We start from the raw sequence: 25,681 nt of genomic DNA on the forward strand, positions 1-25,681 counted from the left end.
CCTTTTCAGCTGTCAATAGGTCTAGCCCTCTCGTATTCTATAAAGCCACCTCAGCCAAAGAATCTAGCTGGTCCTATAATGCCACTGAAGATCTGGCTGCTCTCTCAGTGTCGTCTGTGTGTTGTAGCCACGTGTTCTGGGAAATGAACTCACTCAGAAAGACAATGCAGATAGTGTAGTGCAGTTTATTACACAGGCGGGCTCAAGGCAGAGTCTCCTCTTAGCCAAGCACCCCAACCAGTTTTTGTGAAAGACTTACATACCCTATGTGTATAAGGTTCCCTGAAACTAGTCTGAACAAAGGAGAAAGAAAGATACAATCAAAGTTAACCCGCAATCATATGCCTTAAGCCTAGGTCGTTAACAGTCGACAATTATCAATAGGCCTGTGGTCATACCCCAGTAATCATAATAGAACATATGATTCTATTCAGTTACACAGATAATTAGGACATTCTTTTAGGCCACAGAGAGCCCTGGGCCTCTTCCTTCCAGGGGGCCTGGTTTTCTAGTGGATATTTCATTTCCATAGATATTGGGCATATAGCTCAAGGTCCACAGTCCAGCCCAAGATGGAGTCCTGCTTTCAAGATAGAGCCTGTTCTGTTTCCTCCTTCATGTGAAGTCCTTGGATAGTATATGGTAGAAGGTGATTGATGAAGCAATCCTCCTGTTCCAATACTTATCCCAGCCAAGATTTCGGAACCAAAGTAGGGGATAAACTGGATGGGTCTTTTTGACCGCACGTGTGCTGTCAGAGGCACCGTGAGAGTCTGGTTGTTAGGGCCAGTATTCATCTGGGGAGTGAGGAGAGCTAAGGTGCAGATACCCATCCACTGATTGGGAGACATAAGTAAGCATCGGTCCCACAAACCAAGAGAAGGCCTTAATGGGGGCGGGACCAGAGGGTGTCTGTGGGAAGATAAGTGGGCAACTCACGATCTACAGTTTGATTATATTTGTCCCTGCCCAAAATGTCTAGAGCTTCAGTTCTTCCATGATTTGTAAATCATCGGGAGCCTTTTGAGTTAACTCAACTGCCCTAAGATTGGCCCTTGTAAGGATGGATCTATAAGAGTTCCCATGGCTGTTGCAATATTTCATGGTACTGGTGTAGCTAAATACCGTGGAGCTCCTAAGGATGAGCAAAGCCAGCAATCCCTGGCCAGCAGGGGGTTGGTGTCATTTAGAAGCTGATGAGTTCCGTTGAGAACATGGTACAGATGAAGGTCTAAGAGGGAGTTACCTCTGTAACCTCGGTCATACTGCCAACAGGCAGAGGCTGACTTTTAAGGGCTAAGTTGGTCTGTGATTTCATTAGTCTGCATTATTGTCCCTGTCCAGTAGGTTTTTCCATTTATTTGGCAGACAGACAGCTGTTCTGTATTGTAACATCTACGTGGCATTTGGGGGTAGACGGAGGCCCAGGAGCATGATGGCAATGCCATGGTGTCGGGATGCCCCTGGGGTTTGGTTCCTCTGGTTGGGAAAAGGTAGCGGCAGTGGGAGACATAACTGGGAAACATTTTTGGCACCAGGACCCTGGATATACATCACCTGATCAGAAAGACAGTAAGTGATCCGCCTATAGGATAGGCTGTGTATACATTGTTCTAGCTGATGGTTGAATAGGTGATTTTCCAAGGGTTGACTGTAATGTTGACAGGTGCGTGATGGAGAAGGAACGGCTCCATCTGTTACGGCAAGGGACAGCAAAAGGCTCCAAAGCAGCCTGCACATAACAGGTAACTGAGCACTAGCAAAGGGTTTTCTCCCCATCTTTGGGTGGTCACCACTATAGCAACTGAGCCTATCGTGAAGGGGGGTCAGCTATACTGTGAGCAATTTAGATAGTAGGGAGAATCGATCATAAGAAACATCTAATTAGAATGAAGCTTGCCACTACAGTGAGATAACAGACAGCTAACCGCAGCTTCTGACCCAAATCCTACACTTGCGCTGTGACTGAAGCTAGTCCTGTAGTGAACAGCACAGCAGTAATACCAATCAGGGATAGAGGCCAGGGTTGACAATAGAAATCCATTAATATCTGGATAGCCAGATCCTCAAGCTTCTGCTGAGCGTTGACCAGTGAGCTGCCGCAGTGTGGCTGGAGCAAGGCTAAGGAATCCTCAAGCGTCTGCCGAGCGTGGACTAGTCAGCTTCTGGAGCGACTAGAGCAGGGCTCAGCGTCTCTGGTGAGTGAGGGCTCTTGTTTTTGGAACCAGACCTTGACGGGAAATCTGGGGTCCTGAACTGTTTTCCAGCTGTCCTCATCATAGGAAGTTGCTGCCTTCTTGACTCTGGTGAGGTGGATCCAAGAGATGATGCCTGTAACTTTAACAGCAATATGGTTGCCCAGACAACCATGTGAGGGCCTGTCCCAACTAGCTGACTTGGTCATTTTCTTCCAATACTCAACCCTTACCTCATCTCCTGGCTGGTAAGCATGAACCGAATTGCCCAAAGGAATGGGTGCCCTTTCTAGGGTTCTCAGGCGATATGGTGGAAGACTTGTCCCAGGATCTGAAGGTGTTGGGACACCTCCAGGTGAGCTAGTTGTTGGGGGCTTCCCTTGAGTTTTCCTGTCACTGGGGGTTTCTCCCATATAAGATCTCAAAGGGAGAATAGCCTAAGGACTTAGGGTGCATCGGGCTTGGAGTAAAGCTTGGGGGTAACATGTCGACCCAAGAAAACTGGTCTGCTGACAGACTTTAGCTAATGTAGGGCTGAGGGTACAATTCATGCCTTCAACTTTTCAAAGCCGCCTCTGGTCCACGAACAGCTACTGTTGCCAAAGGAAGAAACCCATTGCACTTCCAATCTGAGTAACCTTTAACTTCAGATACTCATGGAGCTAGAGCTCCATCTAGCTTCCTGACTTTCCATACCTAGCAAGGCTAGGCGCTTCCTGACTACCAATCCAAGCTGGAGAACTAAGTAACACTACACAGTAATGGCATAGATCACAAGCCCCTTGAAAGTCTAGGATCTGGCAGATTGGTTAATAGTTCTAGTTCCCAAGAAATCATGAAATGATCAGAGACTGGAAAGTTTGACCAAGAAATGAGAGTTCGATCCACACACTTTGCCCATTTCTAGTCATTGCCCGAAGGAGACACTGGGTGCCTCTTGGCATGGCATGTTGGTACAGGTTTCTGCCATAGCCATATGAGGTCACCGAGGAACTGCAGAGCAGGGCTCCTCAGTTGATTCATGCAAGGTATCTCATTCATTCACACAAGCACACTGTAGAGTTAGTAAAGTATAGCAAAAGACATGTTCCCTAGCAGTACAAAGAACTACAGCTCCACCCATCCTCACCTTGTCCTGAAGAGTCCCGGAAGAGCCCCCAAGATGAAAGGTTGTTGCTGAACCACAAAACACGGCTGGATTCTTGGCCTCCTGAGGAGAAGAATTCTATTCGGAGCCAGAGACGAGGCTTAATAGTTTAGAGTTTTTGCATAATAGTTTTATTAAAGTATAAAAAAGAGAAAGTTTTTGACATAGACAACAGAAGGTGGCAGAAAGAATGCCCCCTCGCCAGTGTTAGCAATGGGGTTATATACTTTTAATTAGTTATTACAGTGAATCAAAACAATATCCAAAGGTTGTAAAAACCTCACTAGATCCACTGCAATATTTTACATTGTAAGATAACACGATTGGCCAGAATATTTTTTTCCCAGAGACTGTCCTCAAGCAGGATATACGATTGTTATATAATCCTCAGAAATGTAGAGGGGAAAAAAACAAAACAAAGCTTTTTTCCTTTTTTCCTCCTTGAGAATTCCAGATCCTTCTCTCCTGGCGGACCCCCGGACTTAAAAACCTACCTAGAAATTGACTCTCTCGGTGGCATTGAAGGGGGTCTGTGAATAGACCCTGGGGTTCAGCAAGACTGCTGGTCTCAAGTAAGGTGGTCATCTCATGCAGGTGCTCATAGGACTGCTGGTCTGAGTTCAGGGAAGTGCAGGCTGCCTGCTCCCAGACAGATGCTGAGGCAGCAACAGCATGGAGCAGTTTAGGGAAACTGTCAACAATACTCTGTATCATCCTTCTTATTAGAATCATCAGTGTCCAAGTAGTTACAAAATGGGAGAGGAGATACAACAAAGAAGTGAGGGAATGTATATGAAGTTATGAGAAGTTTAAAGCCAATGAGTCAAGTAATTCCACACATGACATCTCTCTGTGCTACCAAACAGTTCGTTGTGGTCCCTTCACTACAACCTTAAATAAGGTGGGAGAGGTTACTGTTGGTGGTGGGTTAATATTTCCATCATTACAATTAACTGAAACACGAAAAGCCATTCACTTTTATTAATTACCATGTATTAATTGCACACATAGTTGAAATAAAACCTTTTACAATCCACGGCATGATCCATGATTAAGCACAGATCAAAAGTACAGAGAAAGATATTCATTTCTCTGTTATAATGATGTGAGACTTGTGATTTTTATGGCTTACCAAACAAAGGCTAGGAAGCACTTAGCAAGCATGGTATACACTAATTCCATGCATTTTCCAGGAAGAGTTTCTAATACATTTCGAGGTTATCACAAAAGCTGTGTTTATTTCAACAGTGTCAAGGAATAATCATGACCTGTGTTGATATTATAAAGATACACCAACATTGCAGTGAACTGTCATTGTGTTCTTCTTAAAATCAAGGATATTACTATTGAAACCTTACAACCGACTTCTGCTTACTTTACAACATGGAAAGATTCAATGATCACTACATCATGGCAACCTCCAGATATTTCACATCAATGCCAAACACCTCCATTTAGATGGTCATTGTCCATTTTACAGTACGGTATCCTTCATCTTCTAATGGAGGATAGATAGAAATGGTTGCAACACAATATAAAAGACTAATCTTTAATAAACCATCAAAAATCTGTCTGCAAACACACTAGAAACAAAGCATAGTATGGATGATTTGAGGGCTTAATAACATTCACTTCAAATAATCTCAAATCACGTCATTATTAACAAGCATACATACATTACTAAGAATTGTAACTTTCTCACCATCAACCTTCTTCTCACGATTTATGCTGATATATCCACTTTCTATGTGTTTTAACTATGGAGTACTCCCTACAGTCATTCTCCTTCAGAGAAACTTCAGAAAAGAGGACTGATGAAATGCCTTCTATTAGGCAATCTCTGATATTTACTTCGATTTAACTTTTGATTAAATGCCTTTCTACATATTCGCTACATCATCTCCATAGGCTTCTCGTATAAACTCTTGTGTTTTCTGATGCACATTTAGGGAAAATCTCTTCCATCACTTGTGCCATTACTAGCGTTTCTGTCTAGTGTGTGTTCTCAGATGTTTAGAGAGATGATCACTCCGACTAAAAGCTTTGCCACATGCTGTGCATTTATAAGGTCTCTCTCCAGTATGAATTCGCTGGTGTGTAGAAAGCGTTGAGTAGCGACCAAAGGCTTTGCCACATTCAGTACATTTATAAGGTCTCTCTCCAGTGTGCACTCGCTGATGTTGAGTCAGCAATGAGCGACGATGAAAGGCTTTGTTACAGTCTTTACATTTATGAGGTCTCTCTCCAGTATGAATTCGCCAATGTTCAGTAAGTGTTGAGTTGCAAGTAAAGGCTTTGCCACATTCAGCACATGAATATGGTCTCTCCCCAGTATGTATTCGCTGATGTTTAGTAAGCCTAGAACGCGTAATAAAAGCCTTGCCACATTCTGTACATTGATAACGTCTATCCACCCTATGAATTCGCTGATGATGACAAAGGTCCGAACTCGTAAAAAAGGCTTTGCCACATTCTTTATATTTGTATGGTTTCTCCCTAGTATGGATTCGATGATGTACAATTAACTTTGAATGACAAATAAAGGTTTGGCCACCCTGTGTACAATGATAAGTTTTCTCTCCAGTATGAATTTGCTGATGTTGGGTAAGATGTGAGCTAAGGATAAAGGTTTTGATACGTACTTTACATTCATAAGGCCTCTCTCCAGTATGAATTCGCTGATGTTTCATAAGATGTGAGGGCAGAAAAAAGGCTTTGTTACACTCTTTACATTTATAAGGTCTCTCCCCAGAATGAATTCGCTGATGTCGAGTAAGAAGTGAGCGACTATGAAAGGCTCTGTTACATTCTTTGCATTTATAAGGCTTCTCTCCAGTATGAATTCGCTGATGATAGGTTAGATGTGAGGAACAGACAAAGGCTACACTACATTCTGTACATTTATAAGGTCTCTCTCCAGTATGAATTCGCTGATGTTCAGTAAGACTTGAACTGTAAGGAAAGACTTTGCCACATTCTACACATTTATAAGGTTTCTCTCCAGTGTGAATTCGCTGGTGTTGAGTAAGATGTGAACGATGGTTAAACGCTTTGCTACAATCTGTACATTTGAAAGGTTTCCTTCCTGTATGGATTTTCCTATGTTTACTTAGATTGGATGCTTTACTGAAGACATTCCCACATATATTACCCTTGTTTTCTTTCTGTGGATTCTGAACAGTCTGCTGTTGAATAAGTTCTGAAGACTGATTAGAAACCTTACCATATTCATGACGAGTCCTCTCTTCACTACAAGTACTCTTATCTAGAGAAAAACCTGCCATTTGATCAAAGGTATTTCTAAATGTCTTACTTTTAGAATCCTTGTTTGAAGATTCAGGTCCCCGATGTTTCATACGGTTTGAGTCTCCTTCAACCGTATACCCAGTTTCACTGCCTGAATACCTTCTCACTCCACCATAAATACTCCGGTAATTATTGGAGCTGGAGCTCTTACTTAAGGTCTGACTCATTTTATTATACATGGAAAGCTCCTGTGTATTAACCATATCACGAGATGTACAGAACAATGATGGCTGGATGGCGTCTCTTCCATTATCATCAACATTATACATCTTGGAATGGAGAGAAAATATCTTTTGTGGGAAGAAAAATGACCCCCTACCCATGGATCCCTCAAATTGATTAAATTGTGAGTTTGTCCTCTCATTGTTAAATTGTAGGTATTCAGACATGCTTGAATGCATGTTTAGTTGAAGCCTACCTTCAGAATTGTCTGAATGAGTATTTGCAGTAGAGACTAGATTACCTTTCAGATTTTCCATGTTCCCTTTTAGAGAACATGTATGTTTCAAAAAAGGAGGGACATCTTTTCTTAAACACCTACATTTCTCAGTCGACGTTGAAGACTGAACTTGGTGTTTTTCCCAATTTGACACACGTTGACCATTTATTTTTCCAGTAACATTAGCATTACGTATAACTGTCTTCATTTCTTTATGTCCATATAAACATCCTCTCTGTCTTTCATTTACCCTCGTATATTCCCAGTCTTTCAATAAATTTAGGTTTCGGAGGTGAAATGTTTGACATATTCTTAGGTTGGCTTTGGGGAATACATCTTCTAATGCTGGATTCTTCAGCAACAAATCTTGGGTGTCTTGTGGAGACATAGCTGAAAGATACCAAATAACAAGTAATTTTCCCTGCTTTTCTCAGTGAATGTCTTTAAAGATTTAGAGAAAATTGATGACCATCGCTAGTTTAAAAGTAAAATAGAGACCGAAGGATCAAGATGCCAGAGGCTTAGGCAGATGTGGAGCTCATCTCTCTCTCCACAAATGAGTGAGAAATGCAACAATTCTCACAGAGCCCAGCTGAACACTAGCAGAGGCCCTCAGAAATCTGAAAAGACAAGAAAGATTCCTGCTGAGCTACGTAGGACAAACGAAAGAGGAGAGCAGGAAGAAGGAAAAGGAAGAGGAGAGAAATTGGGTTGGGGCCTGCAACCCTGTGGGTAGATGAAAGTGAGGAGAGGTCTCCATATCCCGGGAAGCCCCTCACTGGGGGAGCTCAGTCTGGACAGAAGGAGAGCCTCATTCTCTGTGGGAAGAGAACACAGCCATCAGCGTGTGGCAGCAGGACAGAGTGAGACCTGCACACAGGGTACTGACCCCAGCCTTGCCCATCCAGCCCTAGAGGCTTTTCCACCAATGTAGACAAGAGCTGGGTGCTGAAAGGTGGGGTTTGGAGAGCAGATTGAGGCAGACGACTGCTGTTGGCTGTGAGGAAATAGCATGAAGTGATGGGAGTGAGGGAGGAGCTCTGCAAACGGGATGATTGTGGTCGAAGCCTGAACCACCAGAGAGCAGAGCGCCATTGGTGAGTGATGCCCAATCAGGAAGCCCATTGCATCCCTTGTCCCTTAGACCGGCCCCTGCTCAGCAGGGACTACGAAGAACTCCACCCATGTAGGTCATTTGATCCCCCAGCCATGGCCTCCCCCATCGACCTCCTCCACAATCAACAGACCCCTGTGCTCCGGGGCAGCATCAAGAGCAGAACCTGTGAGTTGGCCACACGCACAGATGGAGCTGAAAGTACAGCTGAACCTCAGGGATTAAGAAGAAAAGCTGAAACCTCTCCTCCCAGCAACACAAGCCATGGTCTTACACTCACAACCGGCTTTGTAACCTTAGCCCCTACAGAGCATCTGAATCAAATACCAGGGCTCTCTCATTCATGGCAGGTGTAGCTTTGGCAGCTGTACGCTTTGTGGGCTCCCACACAAAGGGGCTGGGCCAGGACAGAGCCTGAGCTGCCCCATAGCACCACAGTGGCTCCAGCTCCACGTTGAATGCAATCCCAGGACCTGACTTCACTGAATCTATGCTGGTGAACTTGTGAAAACAACATCTGAGAGATAACAGGGCCACGGGCCATCATGCCCTCGGTTAGGGTGGGGCCAAGAACAGTGCCAACACTACATAACATGAGAGCTTGCAGAATGCAGGAGAGGGCACAACAGGGCACACCCTGAGGTGAACATCCCCACAAGAGTAATACTTAGTGACTTCTCTCCCAGTGCGTGTGCTCCAGTCCCAGCAGCGTGGTACCACAGATCAGAATCACAGCTAAGAATCAGATCTGGGGGCTCTATACCACCACGCAGGGAGCAGGCACCACCAAAAAGAGGGCAGTAACACCCACAGAACAAGGGAACAACAGCCCTGAATATGCCTGGCGGGCTCTGGTCACAGTGACCACCATCAAAGCACAGATCAAGAGACGATAAGGGCACAAACCTCTGGACCAACCTCACCCACCAAGGGACAGATACCAGAAGGAAGACTAACTAGGTTCCTGAACCCGTCAAAACAGAGACCACAAACAGAACGCTGGACAAAATGATATGGCACAGAAATACGTTATAGGGGAAGAAACAAGATGAAAACCCCCAAGGACCACTGAACTAAGAGGTGATAGGCAATCTAATGATTAATTCTTGCTTTTAGTCATCTTAAGTGGAGACACCAAACACTCACTTTCAGAAATCCTAGGTGCCATGAATTTTTAATTCCACTTCTTCCCACACATGTTTCTGAGAATGGCCTATTAGATGTTTCAATCTACAAATCATAAGTGATAGTGACAGAGAACTAACCAGAAACAGAGGACACATAGGGAAATGTCCGAGGAAGCTGAAAACAAATAAGAGAAACTTAATACAGTACTAGTTTTAAGAAATTAAAAAAGAAGAGGGACTTTAAAACTATGACTGAAACAGGGAAGTCTACTTATTACTCTATGGAGACCTAAATGAGAAGGAGATCAATAGAACAGTAAAGACTAGAGATCTCTTTAAGAAAAATAGAGGTACTGGGACTATTTCATGCAAAGATGGGAAGAATAAAGGACAGAAATGGGATGGACCTAAAAGAAGCAAAAGATATTAAGAGAAGGTGGCAGGAATACATGGAAAAACTATACAAAAAAAAGATCTTAATGACTGAGATCACCACGATGGTATCATCACTCACCTAGTAACAGACATCCTGGCATCCAAAGTCAAGTTGGCCTTAGAAGGCATGACGACCAACAACGCTAGTGCACGTGATGGAACTCCAGCTGAGCTATTTGAAGTTAAACGATGATAGTGCTATCGTACTGCACTTGACAAGCCAGGAAATTTGGAAAACTCAGCAGTGGCCTCAGGACAGGAAAAGGTCAGTTTTCATTCCAATCACAAAGAAAGGCAATGCCAAAGAACGCTCAAACTACTACACAATTTCCCTCATTTCAAACAGTAGCAAAGGCTCAAAATTCTCCAAGCCAGGCTTTAACAGTACATGAACCCAGAGCTTCCAGCTCTTGAAGCTGGATTTGGAAACGGCAGAGGAACCAGAGATCAAATTGCCAGCATCCCTTGGATCATATATAAAGCAAGAGAGTTCTGGAAAAACAACTACATCTGCTGTATTGACTACACCACAGCCTTTGATTGTGTGGATCACAAGAAACTGGAAAATTCTTTAAGGGATGGGAACACCAGACTACATTACCTGCCTCCTGAGAAACCTGTATGCATGTCAAGAAGCAACAGTGAGAACTGGACATGTGACGACGGACTGATTGCAAATGGGGAAAGGAGTACATCAAGGCTGTATATTGTCAGCCTGCTTATTTAATTTATATGCACCGTACATCATGTGACATACCAGGTTGGATGAAGCACAAATTGGAATCAAGATTTCAGAGAGAAATATCCATAATCTCAGATATACAGATGACACCACCCTTATAGCAGAAAGCGAAGAGGAATTGAGGAGTCTCTTCATGACACTGAAAGTGGGTGCAAAAGGTGGCTTCAAACTCAACCTTCAAAAAACGAAGATCACGGCAGCGGTCAGGTCATTTCATCGCAATCGGTGGGAGAAACAGTGGAAACAGGGAGAGACTTTATTTTTGGGGGTTCCTAAATCATTGTAGATGGTGACCAAAGCAATAAAGTCAAAGAGCCTTCCTCCTTGGAAGAAAAGCTATGACCAACCTAGGCAGCATATTAAAAAGCAGAAACATTACTTTGCTGACAAAGGTCCATCTAGTCAAAGCCATGGTTTTTCCAGTAGTCATGTATGGATGTGAGAGCTGGACGATGAAGAAAGCTGAGCACCAAAGAATTGATGCTTTTGAACTGTGGTGTTGGAGAAGACTCTTGAGAGTCCGTTGGACTACAAGAAGACCACACCACTCCATCCTAAAGGAAATCAGTCCTGAATATTCATTGGAAGGACATGGTGAAGCTGAAGCTCCGATACTCTGGCCACCTGATGTGAAGAACTGACCCACTGAGAAAGACCCTGATGCTAGCAAAGATTGAAGATGACAGGAGAAGGGGACGACAGAGGATGAGATGGTTGGATGCATCGTGGACTCGATGGACATGAGTTTGAGCAGTTTCTGGGAGTTGGTGATGGACAGGGAAGCCTGGCTTGCTGCAGATCATGATCGCAGACTCAGAATTGACTGAGCCGCGGAACTGAATGGACATGTATAATTGATTCTTTGCTGTATAGGAGTACAAAATTGGAAAACAGCTATTTTCCAATTAGAACTTTTAAAAAATATTTCTTTATATAATTTAAAAATTATCATAGTTTCAATCAACCATTAATAATATAGTGGAAAATGTGCTAAGATTTTATGTCAATTTATTTTAAAATTCTATGATGTAACAAAATAACGTATTTTAGCATGTTAGAATTGGGGAAATCCACTAAAGATATTTAATATGAGATCATATAAGGAAAAGAGAAACTTTGAAGTCAACTTGAGATGTGCATTCTTTCATTGTCACGAGGTTTGGCTTTCTGCAGTGAAAAATTACTTGAATTTGAAATGTATTTAGAAGGTCCTATGTGTCGCTCCCAGTGGATAGGAAATTATAAACCAGAGAACAAAAACACATCCCCAGTATTGCTAGAAGTTTGGCAGTTTGTCTACCAATCCACACACATTTCTGTCTAGAGGTAGAAGGAAACTTTAAAAGGACTGTCATACAGTTACTCAGAAATGGGCAGAGTTTTCCTAGGGCCCCACGAAATTGAAGAACAATGAATGAATGCAGTTTGTCACAACCCAAGAGGAGAGGTTTAGGTCACACTGTAATGGAGTAAAGTAATCACTGGAGATAAATTCATGAATGATTTAAGATACAGAATGGGATAGGTGATACATTTCTATGATAGTAGCAGATACACACCCAGGTTTCTGAAAACCATTTCCACTGAAGCATATCTTCCAAAACCATGTGATGAAGGATGAGTTCCTCCCTGCTCCTTGGACCTCTCATCTGAGTCATCATCTCCAACCATTCATACCTACCTGGGTAAATGGCTGTTGTCCCCATTCTCCTTATATTCCTGGGATCATCTAATTGCTCCAGAAAGGTGACCAGGTCCAGCTTAGAGACAAGCCCTATTTATCAGAGAAAGAAATATTTGTGTTGTTAGAGATTCGAATCCAATATGTATTCAGGTGAGATGAGAACACATTTTGTTCTAGAAAACGATTTCCTTAAATACTTTATTCAAAGCAGCTATACAATACTAACACACACCTAACATCAGATCCTGAGATTCTGGTCAAGTAGTACTAAGGCAAAAGTAAGTAGTGTCAATGTGAAATTAAGAGAGGGTACAACTATTTAATACCATAGAACTTACACAATTACCACGAACCTAGAAGGAAGGAGGCAGAGTACATCAAGGAAGAAAAACGATTCATCATGAATCATCCCCTTTTTTTCTAAACTCACAAATACCCATTTTTGCCCTAGAAAGCAGATATCTGAAACTACTGTGGGAAGCAGAACATTTCAGAAGACATTCTTGACATGACGGAACTAAAACCCAGTGGGTAGATAAGGGATTCTGGAAGGCAGTTATCCTCACCCAAGGAGGCCAGGTTCCCATAGTTCTCTAACATCACGTCCCTGTACAATTCCCGCTGACCGAGGTCCAGGCATTCCCACTCCTCTTGAGTGAAGTCTATGGCCACATCCTGGAATGTCAGCCGTCCCTGAAATACAAAATACAGATGCCAGTAGGCCGTGGGAAGTCTTCCTTATGTGATCCAAGATGAAAACGGCAAGTTCAGAGTCCTGGTCGTGCTTTAGTGGCTTGGCTGGTATTGCAAAATATATTTTTGACACAGTACTCCTTTCTACCCAATTTCTAATGTGAACAAAAGAGGATGAGTGATGATCCACAAGCCATTAGCGAAACTACTGTCATCTGAAAGAGCAATTATAAAATAATCAGGGCAGCATGAGCATATTTATTCTTCAGTGTTCTACTCGTGTGACATAGTATAAATTGTTTATCAAAGAAACAGGATTTTTTTTTTTAATGTATTCTTAACCAAGAGTTCTGAAGTGGGGCCAAAGTGCCACATTTTTAGCAAGGTTATTTGAGTTAGTAATGTTGAAAATTCTGCTCGATGAATGAGGATTTTGAACCCCAATGAAACAGAATACTAAGGTAAGAATTCATACTTAAGTTGGAACTTTGTTTTACAGACTTCAACAGGTCTAATAAGATAGTAACCTTTTTGGGGTCTGGGGTCGTGTTGGAAAAGAATTTCCAGACTTGAGACAAAATGAGAGGGAAGTAAAGTTTATTAGAATGGGGGATGCTGTTAGAAGAGCAGGACAGCTCAAATGAGAACGGATGTTGAACAGGGGTCCTTAGTCCACTCATAGCCAGGGTACAAGGAGTGGGATAGGGGTCTTGAGGATCATTTGCTGAATGGATGAGGCACATGTACTGGGTGGGAGAAGAGTAAGAAAGACAATTTCTCCTTATGGGGTAGGAGGGGAGACCGTTTATACTGCTCAGGAGGACCTGAAATCCATCAACAGTTACAACATGGGGGAGAGAAAGATGCTAAGGGTGTTGTTTTTTGGTTCCTGCATTCCGAGACCCTCCTTGGTTTTATCTGCTCTTTAGTCCCTGGGTCACCACATATCTCCCTCTTTATTTTAGGACCAATTCTTCGGCCCTTGTTGATACCCTGCTCCCGTCTATCTACCCATTTCCCTTCTCACACATTTGGGAATCCAGTTTCAAGGAAAAGAGGGCAAAGACCACTCCGGCTTCTTCAGGCTGAACAGAGGCGCCATGGGGCTCTGGGTTCCCTTTGCCTACTCTGTCACGGAGCATTTATGGAGGGAGATGAGAGTCCATGGAATGATAAGGTGACTTGTTTCAGCATTGTCTAGGTGTTGGTCAGGGAATATTCTTGTAGGACCACTTGGAAACTTGTGGTATTTTAGAAGAAACAAACTGTACAAGAAAGTTAAAGGTACATGGGCCAAAGATGAAGAGAAGTACAAAAGCTGCTCAGGGGCTAGCCAGGAAAACCAGGACTGGACATTGGTTCGTGACGTTAGTGTTTCTCTAGGTACGAGAAGAAGCCAGAATCGGGGCTGATAAAATCTTTACTTGAAAACATCTCACTCTTGGAAGGCCAGTTCTGGGTTTTTCCCAGAGCAGAGTGGCTTATTTCTGATCTCTACTCTGAACTCCTTTTGCAGGGTGTTGAAAATCAGGAGCTTACAGTAATCATGAAGTCATCTTTGTAGAGACAGCTGGCAGAGTCCAGTCAGCAGGGTCCCTTCATGGCCACATATCTGACCATGTTCTGGGGGCATTTCTTGGCCATTGTGTCCTGAGGCACTGGGAAGGCTGATTCCCAGGTCTAGGGAAGGATCCATTGATAGGCCACTCAATGTGCTGTTTCTAGAGCAGGCCTTGTGAGTAGCAAAATCTCTGGACCATACCTCTCTAACAAGCCTCTTGAACTAGGAAAATATTCCCTTTTCTTCCTTCTTCCCATATCTAGAGTTACATTATTACAATCATTGATAGCATGTGGAGCTGCATATCAGCATTTTATCACAGGCTCAGCCACACATTGAGTAACATAAGAATCAATGCTCTGAAACAAGCGTCATAGAAAATGATATAGCTAGAGCTAGCAGTTATTAGTCAGAACTAAGTAAGAAGGAAAGGTCAAGAACTTTCATTAGGTAGAGCCCAGTATACTCCAGGTCATCTGACTTGCCTTGTTAAATGACTAGCCAGATGGTAATCTCCTGGTTGTATATCACGGAGCATCTATTCTTTATCTGAAGATTGCTTACTGAGATTAGCTTTAGAAACAAACTTAGAGTATCCTTTTTATTTTTAATTTTTTTTGTTGTTGTCAAATGATCCTTTATTTTTTTTTTTTTTTTCCTTTGCAGTCCTTAACTAGCGGGGCGCTCCACTGCACCACTGTTGATATCATCTATGATGTCATGAGGGTGGCGGCCATCAACAGTGCAGCCCACAGACTGGGCGGTCCCCAGGATCTCTTTAATGGTTCTAGAAAGTTCTCTAGCTAGAGACCGATTCCGCATCTGCCGGGCAATGTTGACAATCTCATCAAAAGTAATGTTTCCACTGTGCTTACTGTTTTTCTGCTTCTTTCTGTCCCTTGGTGGTTCCTTGAGGGCTTTGATGATCAGGGCAGAAGCAGAAGGTACCACCTCAATCTGGGCTTGTCTGTTCTGGTCAGTTTCATTGTAATCCTCAGACCCTTCCAATCACCAGTTGCCTTGGCGATATCATCACCAACCTTTTTTGTAGACAGACCCAGAGGGCCAATCTTGGGGGCCAGGGCAGATGTGGCACCGACTTCCCCACCGGTGCACCTCGGGTACACGACTGTTATCTCGCTGGGGTCGAACTTAGGCGGCATGGTGGAGGCGGCTGGTGTCAGACGAACCCGGATTCGGGACGACCAAAGCAAGTTGCACCTTTGCCTCCTCCCAGCCGAAAGCCGAAAAAGCTAGCGTATCCTTTTTAATAACACAATTAAATCTTTTAGAAATATAAGATAAGAAGGAACTACCTCAGAAGTGAATCTTAGTGAACACTAGACTTTAATTAACAAAACTAGAAACTTGCTTTAGCAATGAAAAAAAGTTAATATTCAGTGAAACATAATTTTTCCATTATGAGGGCATTAAGCCTGTAGCCAGGGAAGGCTTTAACCCATCAAATAAAAATGAGGTTTGTCAGGGAGCCCAGAAAAGCCAGGCAGCAATGTTGCATTTCCCATAGCCCTGACTCTTTGATTTACAGCTATTGTTCACCCATTTTTAATTCCCTGATTGACAAGCAGACCATGGCCATGTTTTAAGGACATCAGGATGGCAAAAGTCTAAGCACGAGGGGTTATTTTTGTAGAAGTATGAGCTTTGTCTACATGTACCATAATCTTAAGGAATGCCTATTCACTTTACCAAAGTAACAAAAGATTTTAAAAATGAATATAAATCACTTAAAGGGAAAGAAATTCATAATCTCTTATTGAAAGCTACATTCTAAGAAAACTTTGTTCTATTAACATAGAGATTCAACTAAATTCCAGTCTGAATTGTTTATTGGTTAACCTTAGAAAAATCTTTTCCATAAATCATGGAGTCACAGTATTCTTACAAAGGCATCGGAGTGAAAACATAGAAGGCATGTTTAAATCTGATTAAACTGCAGTTGACAGTGTACTTGGTCATTGCTGTGACTTGTACCACGTTCACAGGATAAGTAGAATTATAGTTGACCACATTTAATTAGGGCATATCAGATCTATGGTGACTTCCCTGGTGGCCCAGCAGCTAAGACTCTGAACTCCCAAGGCAGGGGACCCAGGTTCGAACCCTGGTTGGGCAAGTAGATACTGCATGCTGCAACTAAGATCTGGCGCGGCCAAACAAACAAATATCTGGGCTTCCCTGGTGGCTCAGACGGTAAAGCGTCTGCCTGCAATGCGGGATACCTGAGTTCGATTCCTGGGTCGGAAGGCCGCCTGCGGAAGGAAATGGCAATGCATTCTAGCAGTCTTGCCTGGAAACTCCCATGCACGGAGGAGCCTGATAGGCTACACCCCATGGGGTCGCAAAGAGTCGGACACGACTGAGTGACTTCACTTCACTTCACAGATCTATATGAACTCACATAATTTTAAGATATCTATATTAGTAACATCCACCATACAGCATAATATGAGGAGATCTGTCACCCCTTCAACCGCACTTCCCATGTAACTTTACATGTCCAACGAACCCAGGTAGTTTAATAGCTCCCTGGGATGTCTCAGGGGCCCTCTGAAGCATTTCAAAGCCAGCTATAAATCAAGTTATTTAGGAAGTTTTCTGGACAAATTTCAAAAGGGGTTATAACACTCAGTCAGATACAATCATATAGATCACTGGGAGACTATATTCACTTAGCCAAAGTAACGAAGATTTCAAAGGTAAACAGAACTGATCCCTTCAGAGGTAAAGACACTTAAAATCCAGTATCAAAGGCAGCTCAACATCTCAAGAAAACTTGTATTTCTGCACAAAACTCTTCCCTTGGGGTCCACTTTCCATAAAATATTCTTATCACTTTCTGTACCCATGACTTTGTTCTCCCATCCTGAAACAGCCACCTGTAAGTCAGATCTATTTCCTTTTCCCTTCATAAAATGTAATTTCATCCCTCATACCTTCTTTAGTGAAAATACACATCCTACTTTCTTAAAGCAATCAAGAACTTAAGCATTCTATAGATTGGTGAACATAAGTACCAGTGATAATTTTTATAAAAAAATTTCTAGAGAACATCTCAGGATCGCATCAAGCATTATTCATGAATAGTCCAAAATCTCTACTATCTCTGTAAAAGGAACTTAGTCCTCAGTAATGAATGATTCAGGATCTTATTTTATTTGGAAATGACCTAGCTAGTCAATAAACTTCCGTCAGTTAGTGTAGCACAGCCCCAGAAATTCAGGTTACCAAAATTTAGAGAATGTTTTAGAGGGACATTTCTAAAATATAATTATTCTTAAAAGAGTTTCTCTGAAAGCTCCTATCTCTTTAACATTTCCCTTGAGGTTTTTTTTTTTTTTTCTTTCCTAGAGGTACTTTGCTGCTAAGTCACTTCAGTCGTGTCCGACTCTGTGCGACCCCATAGATGGCAGCCCACCAGGCTCCCCTGTCCCTGGGATTCTCCAGGCAAGAACACTGGAGTGGGTTGCCATTTCCTTCTCCAATGCAGGAAAGTGAAAAGTGAAAGGGAAGTCGCTCAGTTGTGTCCAACTCTTAGCGACCCCATGGACTGCAGCCTACCCCATGGAGGAACTCCATCCATGGGATTTTCCAGGCAAGTATACTGGAGTGGGGTGCCATTGCCTTCTCCGAGAGGTACTTTGCTGGTTGACAAAGTTGTAACAGATATAAAAATATAAAAATATTTAACTTACAATAAACCTAGGCACAATGAAAATACTCTGACTAATGACTCTTAGACATATCTACATCAGAGTAGCAAACAAACATTAATACTGAATATTTAATATTGAATATTTCCCAGTTCACGAGAATATGATATTCATTTAGTTTAATTTCTCTTGTAGTTAGAATTGTCTGATTTGTAAGTGTTTCCTTTCCTTTAGGCCAATTAAATTAGAACACATTTATCACTTCAGCATTAAAAAGAAAAAAAAGAGCACACACTGAGATATACATAAATCCAGAAAATAGACAGAGATTTCATTGTTTCCTGCCTGAGATTTAAAACGTCTTTGACCTTCTTTTTTGTTTGTTTGTTTGTTTGGCTTGAAGTTCCGATTTGCCCAAGGCTGAGTCAGGTCTAAGGCAAAGTGGACAGTGTATTTCAAGGACACGGAAAGGCCTGACTTCAAGCTTTGCCCTAGGCAGGCCTTTTAACAAGCTAGTTGTTTTTAAATGCATATGCAAAAAGAACTGGTTTTGCAGTTTCCAAGGGAAAGAAAATTTTATTTTAACCAGTTTTCTCAAGAGTCTAAAGAATATCAGGGCCACCTTGTGTCAAAAAGTCATTTCACAATCAGTCATTTCGCAGTCAGAATGGCTGTGATCCAAAAGTCTACAAATAATAAATGCTGGAGAGGGTGTGGAGAAAAGGGAACCCTCTTACACTGTTGGTGGGAATGCAAACTAGTACAGCCACTATGGAGAACAGTGTGGAGATTCCTTAAAAAACTGGAAATAGAACTGCCCTATGATCCAGCAATCCCACTGCTGGGCATACACACTGAGGAAACCAGAAGGGAAAGAGACACGTGTACCCCAATGTTCATCTCAGCACTGTTTATAATAGCCAGGACATGGAAGCAACCTAGATGTCCATCAGCAGATGAATGGATAAGAAAGCTGTGGTACATATACACAATGGAGTATTACTCAGCCATTAAAAAGAATACATTTGAATCAGTTCTAATGAGGTGGATGAAACTGGAGCCTATTATACAGAGTGAAGTAAGCCAGAAGGAAAACCACCAATACAGTATACTAACGCATATATGTGGAATTTAGAAAGAGGGTAACAATAACCTTGTGTACGAGACAGCAAAAGAGACACTGATGTATAGAACAGTCTTATGGACTCTGTGGGAGAGGGAGAGGGTGGGAAGATCTGGGAGAATGGCATTGAAACATGTAAAATATCATGTATGAAACGAGATGCCAGTCCAGGATACTGGATGCTTGGGGCTAGTGCACTGGGACGACCCAGAGGGATGGTATGGGGAGGGAGGAGGAAGGAGGGTTCAGGATGGGGAACACATGTATACCTGTGGTGGATTCATTTTGATATTTGGCAAAACTAATACAATTATGTAAAGTTTAAAAATAAAATAAAATTAAAAAACAAACAAACAAACAAAAAACAAAAAGTCATCTTTCTTTTCTGTAGTCTTAGGTTTACGGCTAAAATATAGACCAACTAATGCTCAAATTGACTCTGATCTTTCAGCTGATAAAAATTTTGGACTGCCCCTCTGGTGGAAAATGATGTCTTTGGCCCATCAGAAGAATCCGAAGGGTTAAGGGGATTTGCAGGAGTGGGAGAAGCTTGGTCCTTCCCAGGCCTGAGAAACAGGAGTAGTCAGAAGGGAATTTTTTAGGATGTTCAGGAGTGGGGGAAGCTTGGTTCCCTCTCCACCTGAGAGATCAGCTTCCTTAGAAGGGGATTCTTCAGAATGTTAGGACAGTTTTTGATCCTTCAGGCTTTTGAATATAGAAGAAAGAGCTGGACCAAAGGGAATCTCAGAATCCTTTCCTAGAGATCCTGTGGATATGAAAGGCCAAGTAAGGGTCATCTAGGAAATCTGATGGAGAGACACAGAGAGGGACAGGAGACAGGGAGTCAATAGAACGGAAGGAAATTTGGAGTCTTTCCAGTCTTTTGGCAAAACCTAGTGTGCCACTCAGAGGCCATTTCTGGGGGTCCCCCATTTGTATTAGAGCCAGGCCTTTTGGAGGGTCAAAATTTTCCAGTTTCTGACAATGTAGCCAAGGGTTGAGAATGAGAGAGCCTCCTGGGATATAACAGAAACCACTCTTAGCCTACCTACCATAGAATGGGAGTACTGAGAGTCACTGGCTGACAGAAAGGCGTCCCTTTTTCCCCAGTGGTCTCTCCAAGCGACTGATGGCACAAAATGGCCGAGTGACCCAACAGTCGTGTGCCACAGTGAGAGGTGACCGCTGACAACCCTGCAGCTAAGTCATCAGGTGACACGGGCAGAGAAAGACAGAGATTCGTGCAGCAACCAGGTGACTCACCATTTGGTGATTCCCTGAAACCTGGAAGGCACTCTTGGGATGGCTCAGAGGCAACACCCAGGCTCCTGTAAATCAGTCCGGACAAAAGGGAAAGAAGTGAAAGCAACAGGGAAGAAGGCTGAGGAATCCGCTGTACAATATATCGGGGAGGCGGAGCCAGGTGACAGTGGTCTCTGTTTGGCCTCAACCACTATGTTCCTGACAGGGTGGACCGAAGTTGTCGTGCTGGGGGTGGATGCCCTTGAAGTAACGCAAAATCAGTAATGGTGTTCTTATACCCTTTGGCATATATTTTATCAAACAGTCATTAAATAGCAGAGCTTAAACTTTAATTCAGTTTATGTACTTTAGATTTTAGCTAATGAAATTTTAACTAATGACAGATTCACAGAGACAGCTCTAAGAAAAGGTGAGAGAAGTTTTTGTAACTGTAAAGAATACTAAAGACAAGAAAAGTTTCATTCACTCAGTCATGTCCAATTCTTGTGACCCCATAGATTCTAACTTGCCAGGTTCCTTTGTCCAAGAAATTCCCAAGCAGGAATACTGGACTGGGTAGTCATTGCCTTCCACAGAGGTCTTCAAAAAAACTAACCAAAAAAAAAAAAAAAAAGAAGAAGAAGAAAAGAAAATTGATCAAGTCATACTAATATTTTCATACATACAGTCCAGTTCAGTTTAGTCGCTCAATCGTGTCCACCTCTTTGGGATCCCGTGGATCCCAGGGCTTCCTGTCAGTCACCAACTCCCGGAGCCTAGTCAAACTCATCTCCACTGAGTACAGACATACACTCAAATAGGGCTATATACTCATTAGGAGGAAGAGAGAAAAAGTTTCCTGTCACTAAACTCAGGTAATTATGAATGGATTAAAAATGTGCTGTATTTTTAATACATTTTAAAGCAATGAGCTGTATTTTAAATTTTAATACAGTTGAGCACAGATTAGGACTAATAAGATTCTTGTAAACATTTTGGAAAATACAAAGCTGTGATGAGACTCTGTGATGTGAGCATGGAGTGTAGTGGAAAAGATCAGGCCTGGGCTTGGGATGAAAACCGCCACTCCTCAAACCCAGTATCTCTGCTAAACACACGTGAGTGTTCATTTTCCAAAGCAGAAAGAAAGAAAGAAAGAAGGCATGAAGTTACTCCATTAATTGGGATAGTTTAGGTACATCCCTCACTTATTCTTTCCAAGACACTTGTTTAAGTCAAATGGAGGAAAACAAATTCATAGCATAGGAAACTCACAGAAACACCTAAACCATTGAACATGTCATGGAGTAAGAAGTACATGGAAGAATGCATTATCATTGCATGGGTATTTTGGCACTATTATGGAAACTATGATCTCAATCTATCATTAAAAAATATTAATTTGGGCACTTCGTGATGATCCAGTGACTAAGACTCTGAGATCCCAATGCACAGCGCTCTGCTTCTTCCCTGATCAGGAAACAGGAACCCACATGTTGTAGCTAAGAGTTTACATGTCACAATCAAAGAAGCTGAAAATTATGAGGATGACTGAAGATCCCACCTCCCACAACGAAGACCCAGTGCAGCCGAATAAATAAAGATTTTTAAAATGTGTCATAAGCAAATTTCACTTCATATATGCCTTTCCCGATCTGTGGTCTAATTTTGGAAAGACTGATGCTAAAGCTGAAACTCCAATAATTTGGCCACCGCATGTGAAGAGTTGACTCATTGGAAAAGACTCTGATGCTAGGAGGGATTGAAGGCAAGAGAAGGGGACGACAGAGGATGAGATGGCTGGATGGCATCACCGGCTACATGGACATGAGTTTGGGTGAATTCCGGGAGCTGGTGATGGACGGGGAGGCATGGCATGCTGCGATTCATGGGGTCGCAAAGAGTCGGACACGAAGAAGCGACTGAACTGCACTCAAGTGAACTGCACTACATTTAAGTAGCTAGTTTCACTTATCGATAGAGCGCAGTCTCTGCAACGTTTTTATTTCTGAAACTTTTCTGAAGAACTGTGGACCACTGAGTTCACTCTATAAGGACAATCTGTAACTCCGGTTCTAACGAGCTGAAGCTGCATCCATATGTAAATTCATACAGCATTTCCCCTACTTCACGATGATCCTAACACCAGACCACATCCCAGTGGGGATCTCTGGTACCAGTGCCTCCCCGTGTTGATCTCGCACAAAGGGCATATAGTGAACAACTCAACGTCACTAATTCATTTCGAGAATTCATCATGCTCTAGAGAAAGCCGGGATACAGACAATGGATAGGAGGCTCTGGGATTTAACGGAGAAGTTAATCTAAAGAGCAGTTCTTCACTATTATAAGAAAAAAAGGGGAAAATAAGAAGGCAACACCAAATCCCCCAGGGAGAAAACTTAGACTCAGAGAACTAAAGGTTTGCAGGTTCTCAGTCCAGGCATTTCAGGAGGAAAAGCAGACACATTCCCAGACCTGGGACAGGACACTTACCTGAGAAGCTGCCATTTCCTCCTCTTCCTCCTGCTGCCGTGAGTCTTTCCTGGGGATGTTATTTCAAAAACTCACATCCACAGCTTGAGAAAATACCTTCAAAGGCATCCACACAACTCTTTCACCTGCAACTGATGAAGTGAAACTGAAGAAAAAAGCTTCCTGTTTCCCCCGCCGTTTTCTGAGCCTTTTTTTCGCTTCCTCTGTTCCAGATCTGTAGGCGGCAATTAAGACTAATCCGATATGCTAATCACATTTGGTGTTTGGTGCTTACCTTTGGTGCCTCTCCTTGCAGACCACCCCTGAGAGCTCTCCTTTCTTTTTGCACTACAGAGAGCAGGTCACAGTACAATTCACGGGAGACTATGGACCCGACTACTGGGCTAGCTGACACACATTATGAGGGTTTTGAAACACGGCGGGTGAAGACCCCATTTAGGAGCCCTGCGCTGCAGCCTCACACTCCGCACTCCTGAGACCTCTCTGGAGCTGAGGATTAGGGCGGGAACTTCGAGAAACAAAGGTTGCTGGGCTGCTTGCCTGGGGAGGGGCTCTTTCTCGGATGGGTGTGGCCCTCCACCGCCTCTGCCAGAGCCCTTGGGGGAGGGGTGGTGGGGAATGCGTGCTTGGAGGGAATCACCTGGGGGCCTTGGGTTCCTGCAAAGCTTTGTTCTCAGAACTCTTCCCAAAGATGCCTTGCCTTTAGCGTGCTAAGTCTGACTCTTTGCCACCCCATGAACTGTAGACCGCCTGGCTCTTTTGCCAATGGGGACCCTCCAGGGAAGAATACAGGAATGGGTTCCATGCCGTCCTCCGGGGGATCTTCCTGACCCAGGAATGGAACTCACCTCTCTGGTGTATCCTGCATTGCCAAGGGGTTCTTGACCGCTAATGCCACTTTGGAAGGCACAGGAGACCCTGAGTACTTAGGGTTTTTTCACTGCCCTCTGCAGCCTGAGGAAACATGTTTTCACAAAATGATTTGCACTGTGACCACCTGTCTGCAGGCAAGGGACCTCCAACTTCAGAGACGATGAGGCTGTAAGTGTTTCCATTGTTGCAGAAACCAAGCACAGCACTGGGAGAGTTGGAGAACTCGGGTTTATTATGCTGGCGGGCCCTAAGAACATAACACTACGAGCTCCGAGCCCCAAACAAAGGGGTTACATAGTTTTTATACTTGGGCAGGCATGATTAAGAGAGTTTGCAGATTTGCAGGGGCTAGGGCAATTGCAAAGAACAGAACAAGGGGGAGTGAGATAAATTCCAGTTCCTAGTATTTTGAGTCCCCAGTTTGAGACCTACATGATTAAGATTTTGCAAAGAGCAAGCTGAGTTACAGAGGCAGAAGGTGTAGGAAGTTATGTAAAAATTTGACATTTTCCTCTTCATTGCCCCCTCTTGATGCTTCTATCACTCATTGCAGAAAGCATCATCTCATGTTCGATAGGATATTCAGAGCTCCAGGTCAGTTAGGAGACTATACTGAGCTATTAACATTTGCAACTTTCTGGATTCGAGAGGTTATGAACTGCGTAATATCTCTGAGAACACAAGGGGCAAACAAAAGCACCTCTAAGAACATGAAGAGAGGACCGGTTAAAGGGAGAAACCACGATGCCCAGCTCCAGATATTGTTCCAATTACTTCAGGAATTTTCTAGTTCCTCGCTGCTTTTCATGATTCATTCCCTTAGCTGTTAGGCCATGTCTCTTACTATTCCTAATTGGTTTATATAAAAGCAGCATTTTTCATTCAAGAAGAGGCAGAGGCCTGCCTTTTCAGCTGTCAATAGGTCTAGCCCTCTCCTATTCTGTAAAGCCACCTCAGCCAAAGAATCCAGCTGGTCCTGTAAGGCCACTAAAGATGTTGCTACTCTCTCAATGTCGTCTCTGTGTTGTAGCCACGCATTCTGGGAAAGGAACTCACTCAGAAAGACAATGCAGATAGTGTAGTGCAGTTTATTACACAGGCGGGCTCAAGGCAGAGTCTCCTCTTAGCCAAGCACCCCAACCAGTTTTTGTGAAAGCCTTACATACCCTACGTGTATAAGGTTCCCTGAAACTAGTCTGAACAAAGGAAAAAGAAAGATACAATCAAAATTAACCCGCAATCATATGTCTTAAGCCTAGGTAGTTAACAGTCGACAATTATCAATAGGCCTGTGGTCATACCCCAGTAAGCATAATAGAACGTATGGTTCTATTCAGTTACACAGATAATTAGGACATTCTTTTAGGCCACAGAGAGCCCTGGGCCTCTTCCTTCCAGGGGGCCTGGTTTTCTAGTGGATATTTCATTTCCATAGATATTGGGCATATAGCTCAAGGTCCACAGTCCAGCCCAAGATGGAGTCCTGCTTTCAAGATAGAGCCTGTTCTGTTTCCTCCTTCATGTGAAGTCCTTGGATAGTATATGGTAGTAGGTGATTGATGAAGCAATCCTCCTGTTCCAATGCTTATCCCAGCCAAGATTTCGGAACCAAAGTAGGGGATAAACTGGATGGGTCTTTTTGACCGCACGTGTGCTGTCAGAGGCACCGTGAGAGTCTGGTTGTTAGGGCCAGTATTCATCTGGGGAGTGAGGAGAGCTAAGGTGCAGATACCCATCCACTGATTGGGAGACATAAGTAAGCATCTGTCCCACAGACCAAGAAAAGGCCTTGATGGAGGGGCACCATATTGTGTCTGTGGGAAGAAGAGT

At 43.1% G+C, this 25,681-nt stretch overlaps 2 protein-coding genes and 1 pseudogene across 6 annotated transcripts in view; all 3 read right to left on the reverse strand.

The window, feature by feature from the left end:
• The window catches only part of LOC147354535 (KRAB domain-containing protein 5-like), a 44,344-nt gene extending 20,981 nt beyond the window's left edge, over positions 1-23,363 (reverse strand). The window contains exon 1 of one of the 2 annotated variants that reach the window (XM_086354256.1): positions 23,253-23,363. The gene's annotated coding sequence lies outside the window, so the exon portion shown is untranslated. The remainder of the gene's footprint in view (positions 1-23,252) is intronic. The other variant, XM_086354257.1, reaches the window with a different exon arrangement.
• On the reverse strand, positions 3,451-23,391 carry LOC147354536 (uncharacterized). Of its 4 annotated transcripts, none has more exons than XM_086354245.1 (5): positions 23,253-23,391; positions 22,979-23,109; positions 12,756-12,882; positions 12,187-12,279; positions 3,451-7,477 (listed from the first exon to the last, which is right to left on the reverse strand). In XM_086354245.1, exons 2-5 carry the CDS (start codon positions 22,991-22,993, stop codon positions 5,322-5,324), a joined length of 2,391 nt encoding a protein of 796 aa, XP_086210371.1. In that variant the 5' UTR covers positions 22,994-23,109; positions 23,253-23,391; the 3' UTR covers positions 3,451-5,321. The 4 variants fall into 4 exon arrangements, with proteins under 4 accessions (XP_086210371.1, XP_086210372.1, XP_086210373.1 ...); XM_086354246.1 differs by having other exon boundaries at positions 22,979-23,103; positions 23,253-23,386; XM_086354247.1 differs by lacking the exon at positions 22,979-23,109 and having other exon boundaries at positions 23,253-23,383.
• Positions 15,081-15,730, reverse strand: LOC147354537 (large ribosomal subunit protein uL11 pseudogene; annotated as a pseudogene).
• Positions 23,392-25,681: the final 2,290 nt, after the last annotated feature.

Source organism: Bos grunniens, chromosome 18 (genome assembly GCF_055505025.1).
Source record: "Bos grunniens cultivar Pamir isolate PY7600 chromosome 18, Bosgru_T2T1.0, whole genome shotgun sequence".
In the NCBI taxonomy this organism is placed as follows: Eukaryota; Metazoa; Chordata; class Mammalia; order Artiodactyla; family Bovidae; genus Bos; species Bos grunniens.

Bases quoted from the DNA above. Each gene is read 5' to 3' on its own strand.
- LOC147354536 (XM_086354245.1), bottom strand. The intron at 12,280-12,755 runs GTGAGGATAACT...TCTGATAAATAG, and splicing joins TGGGAACCTGGCCTCCTTGG to GGCTTGTCTCTAAGCTGGAC. The intron at 7,478-12,186 runs GTAGGTATGAAT...GGTATCTTTCAG, and splicing joins GACAACAGCCATTTACCCAG to CTATGTCTCCACAAGACACC.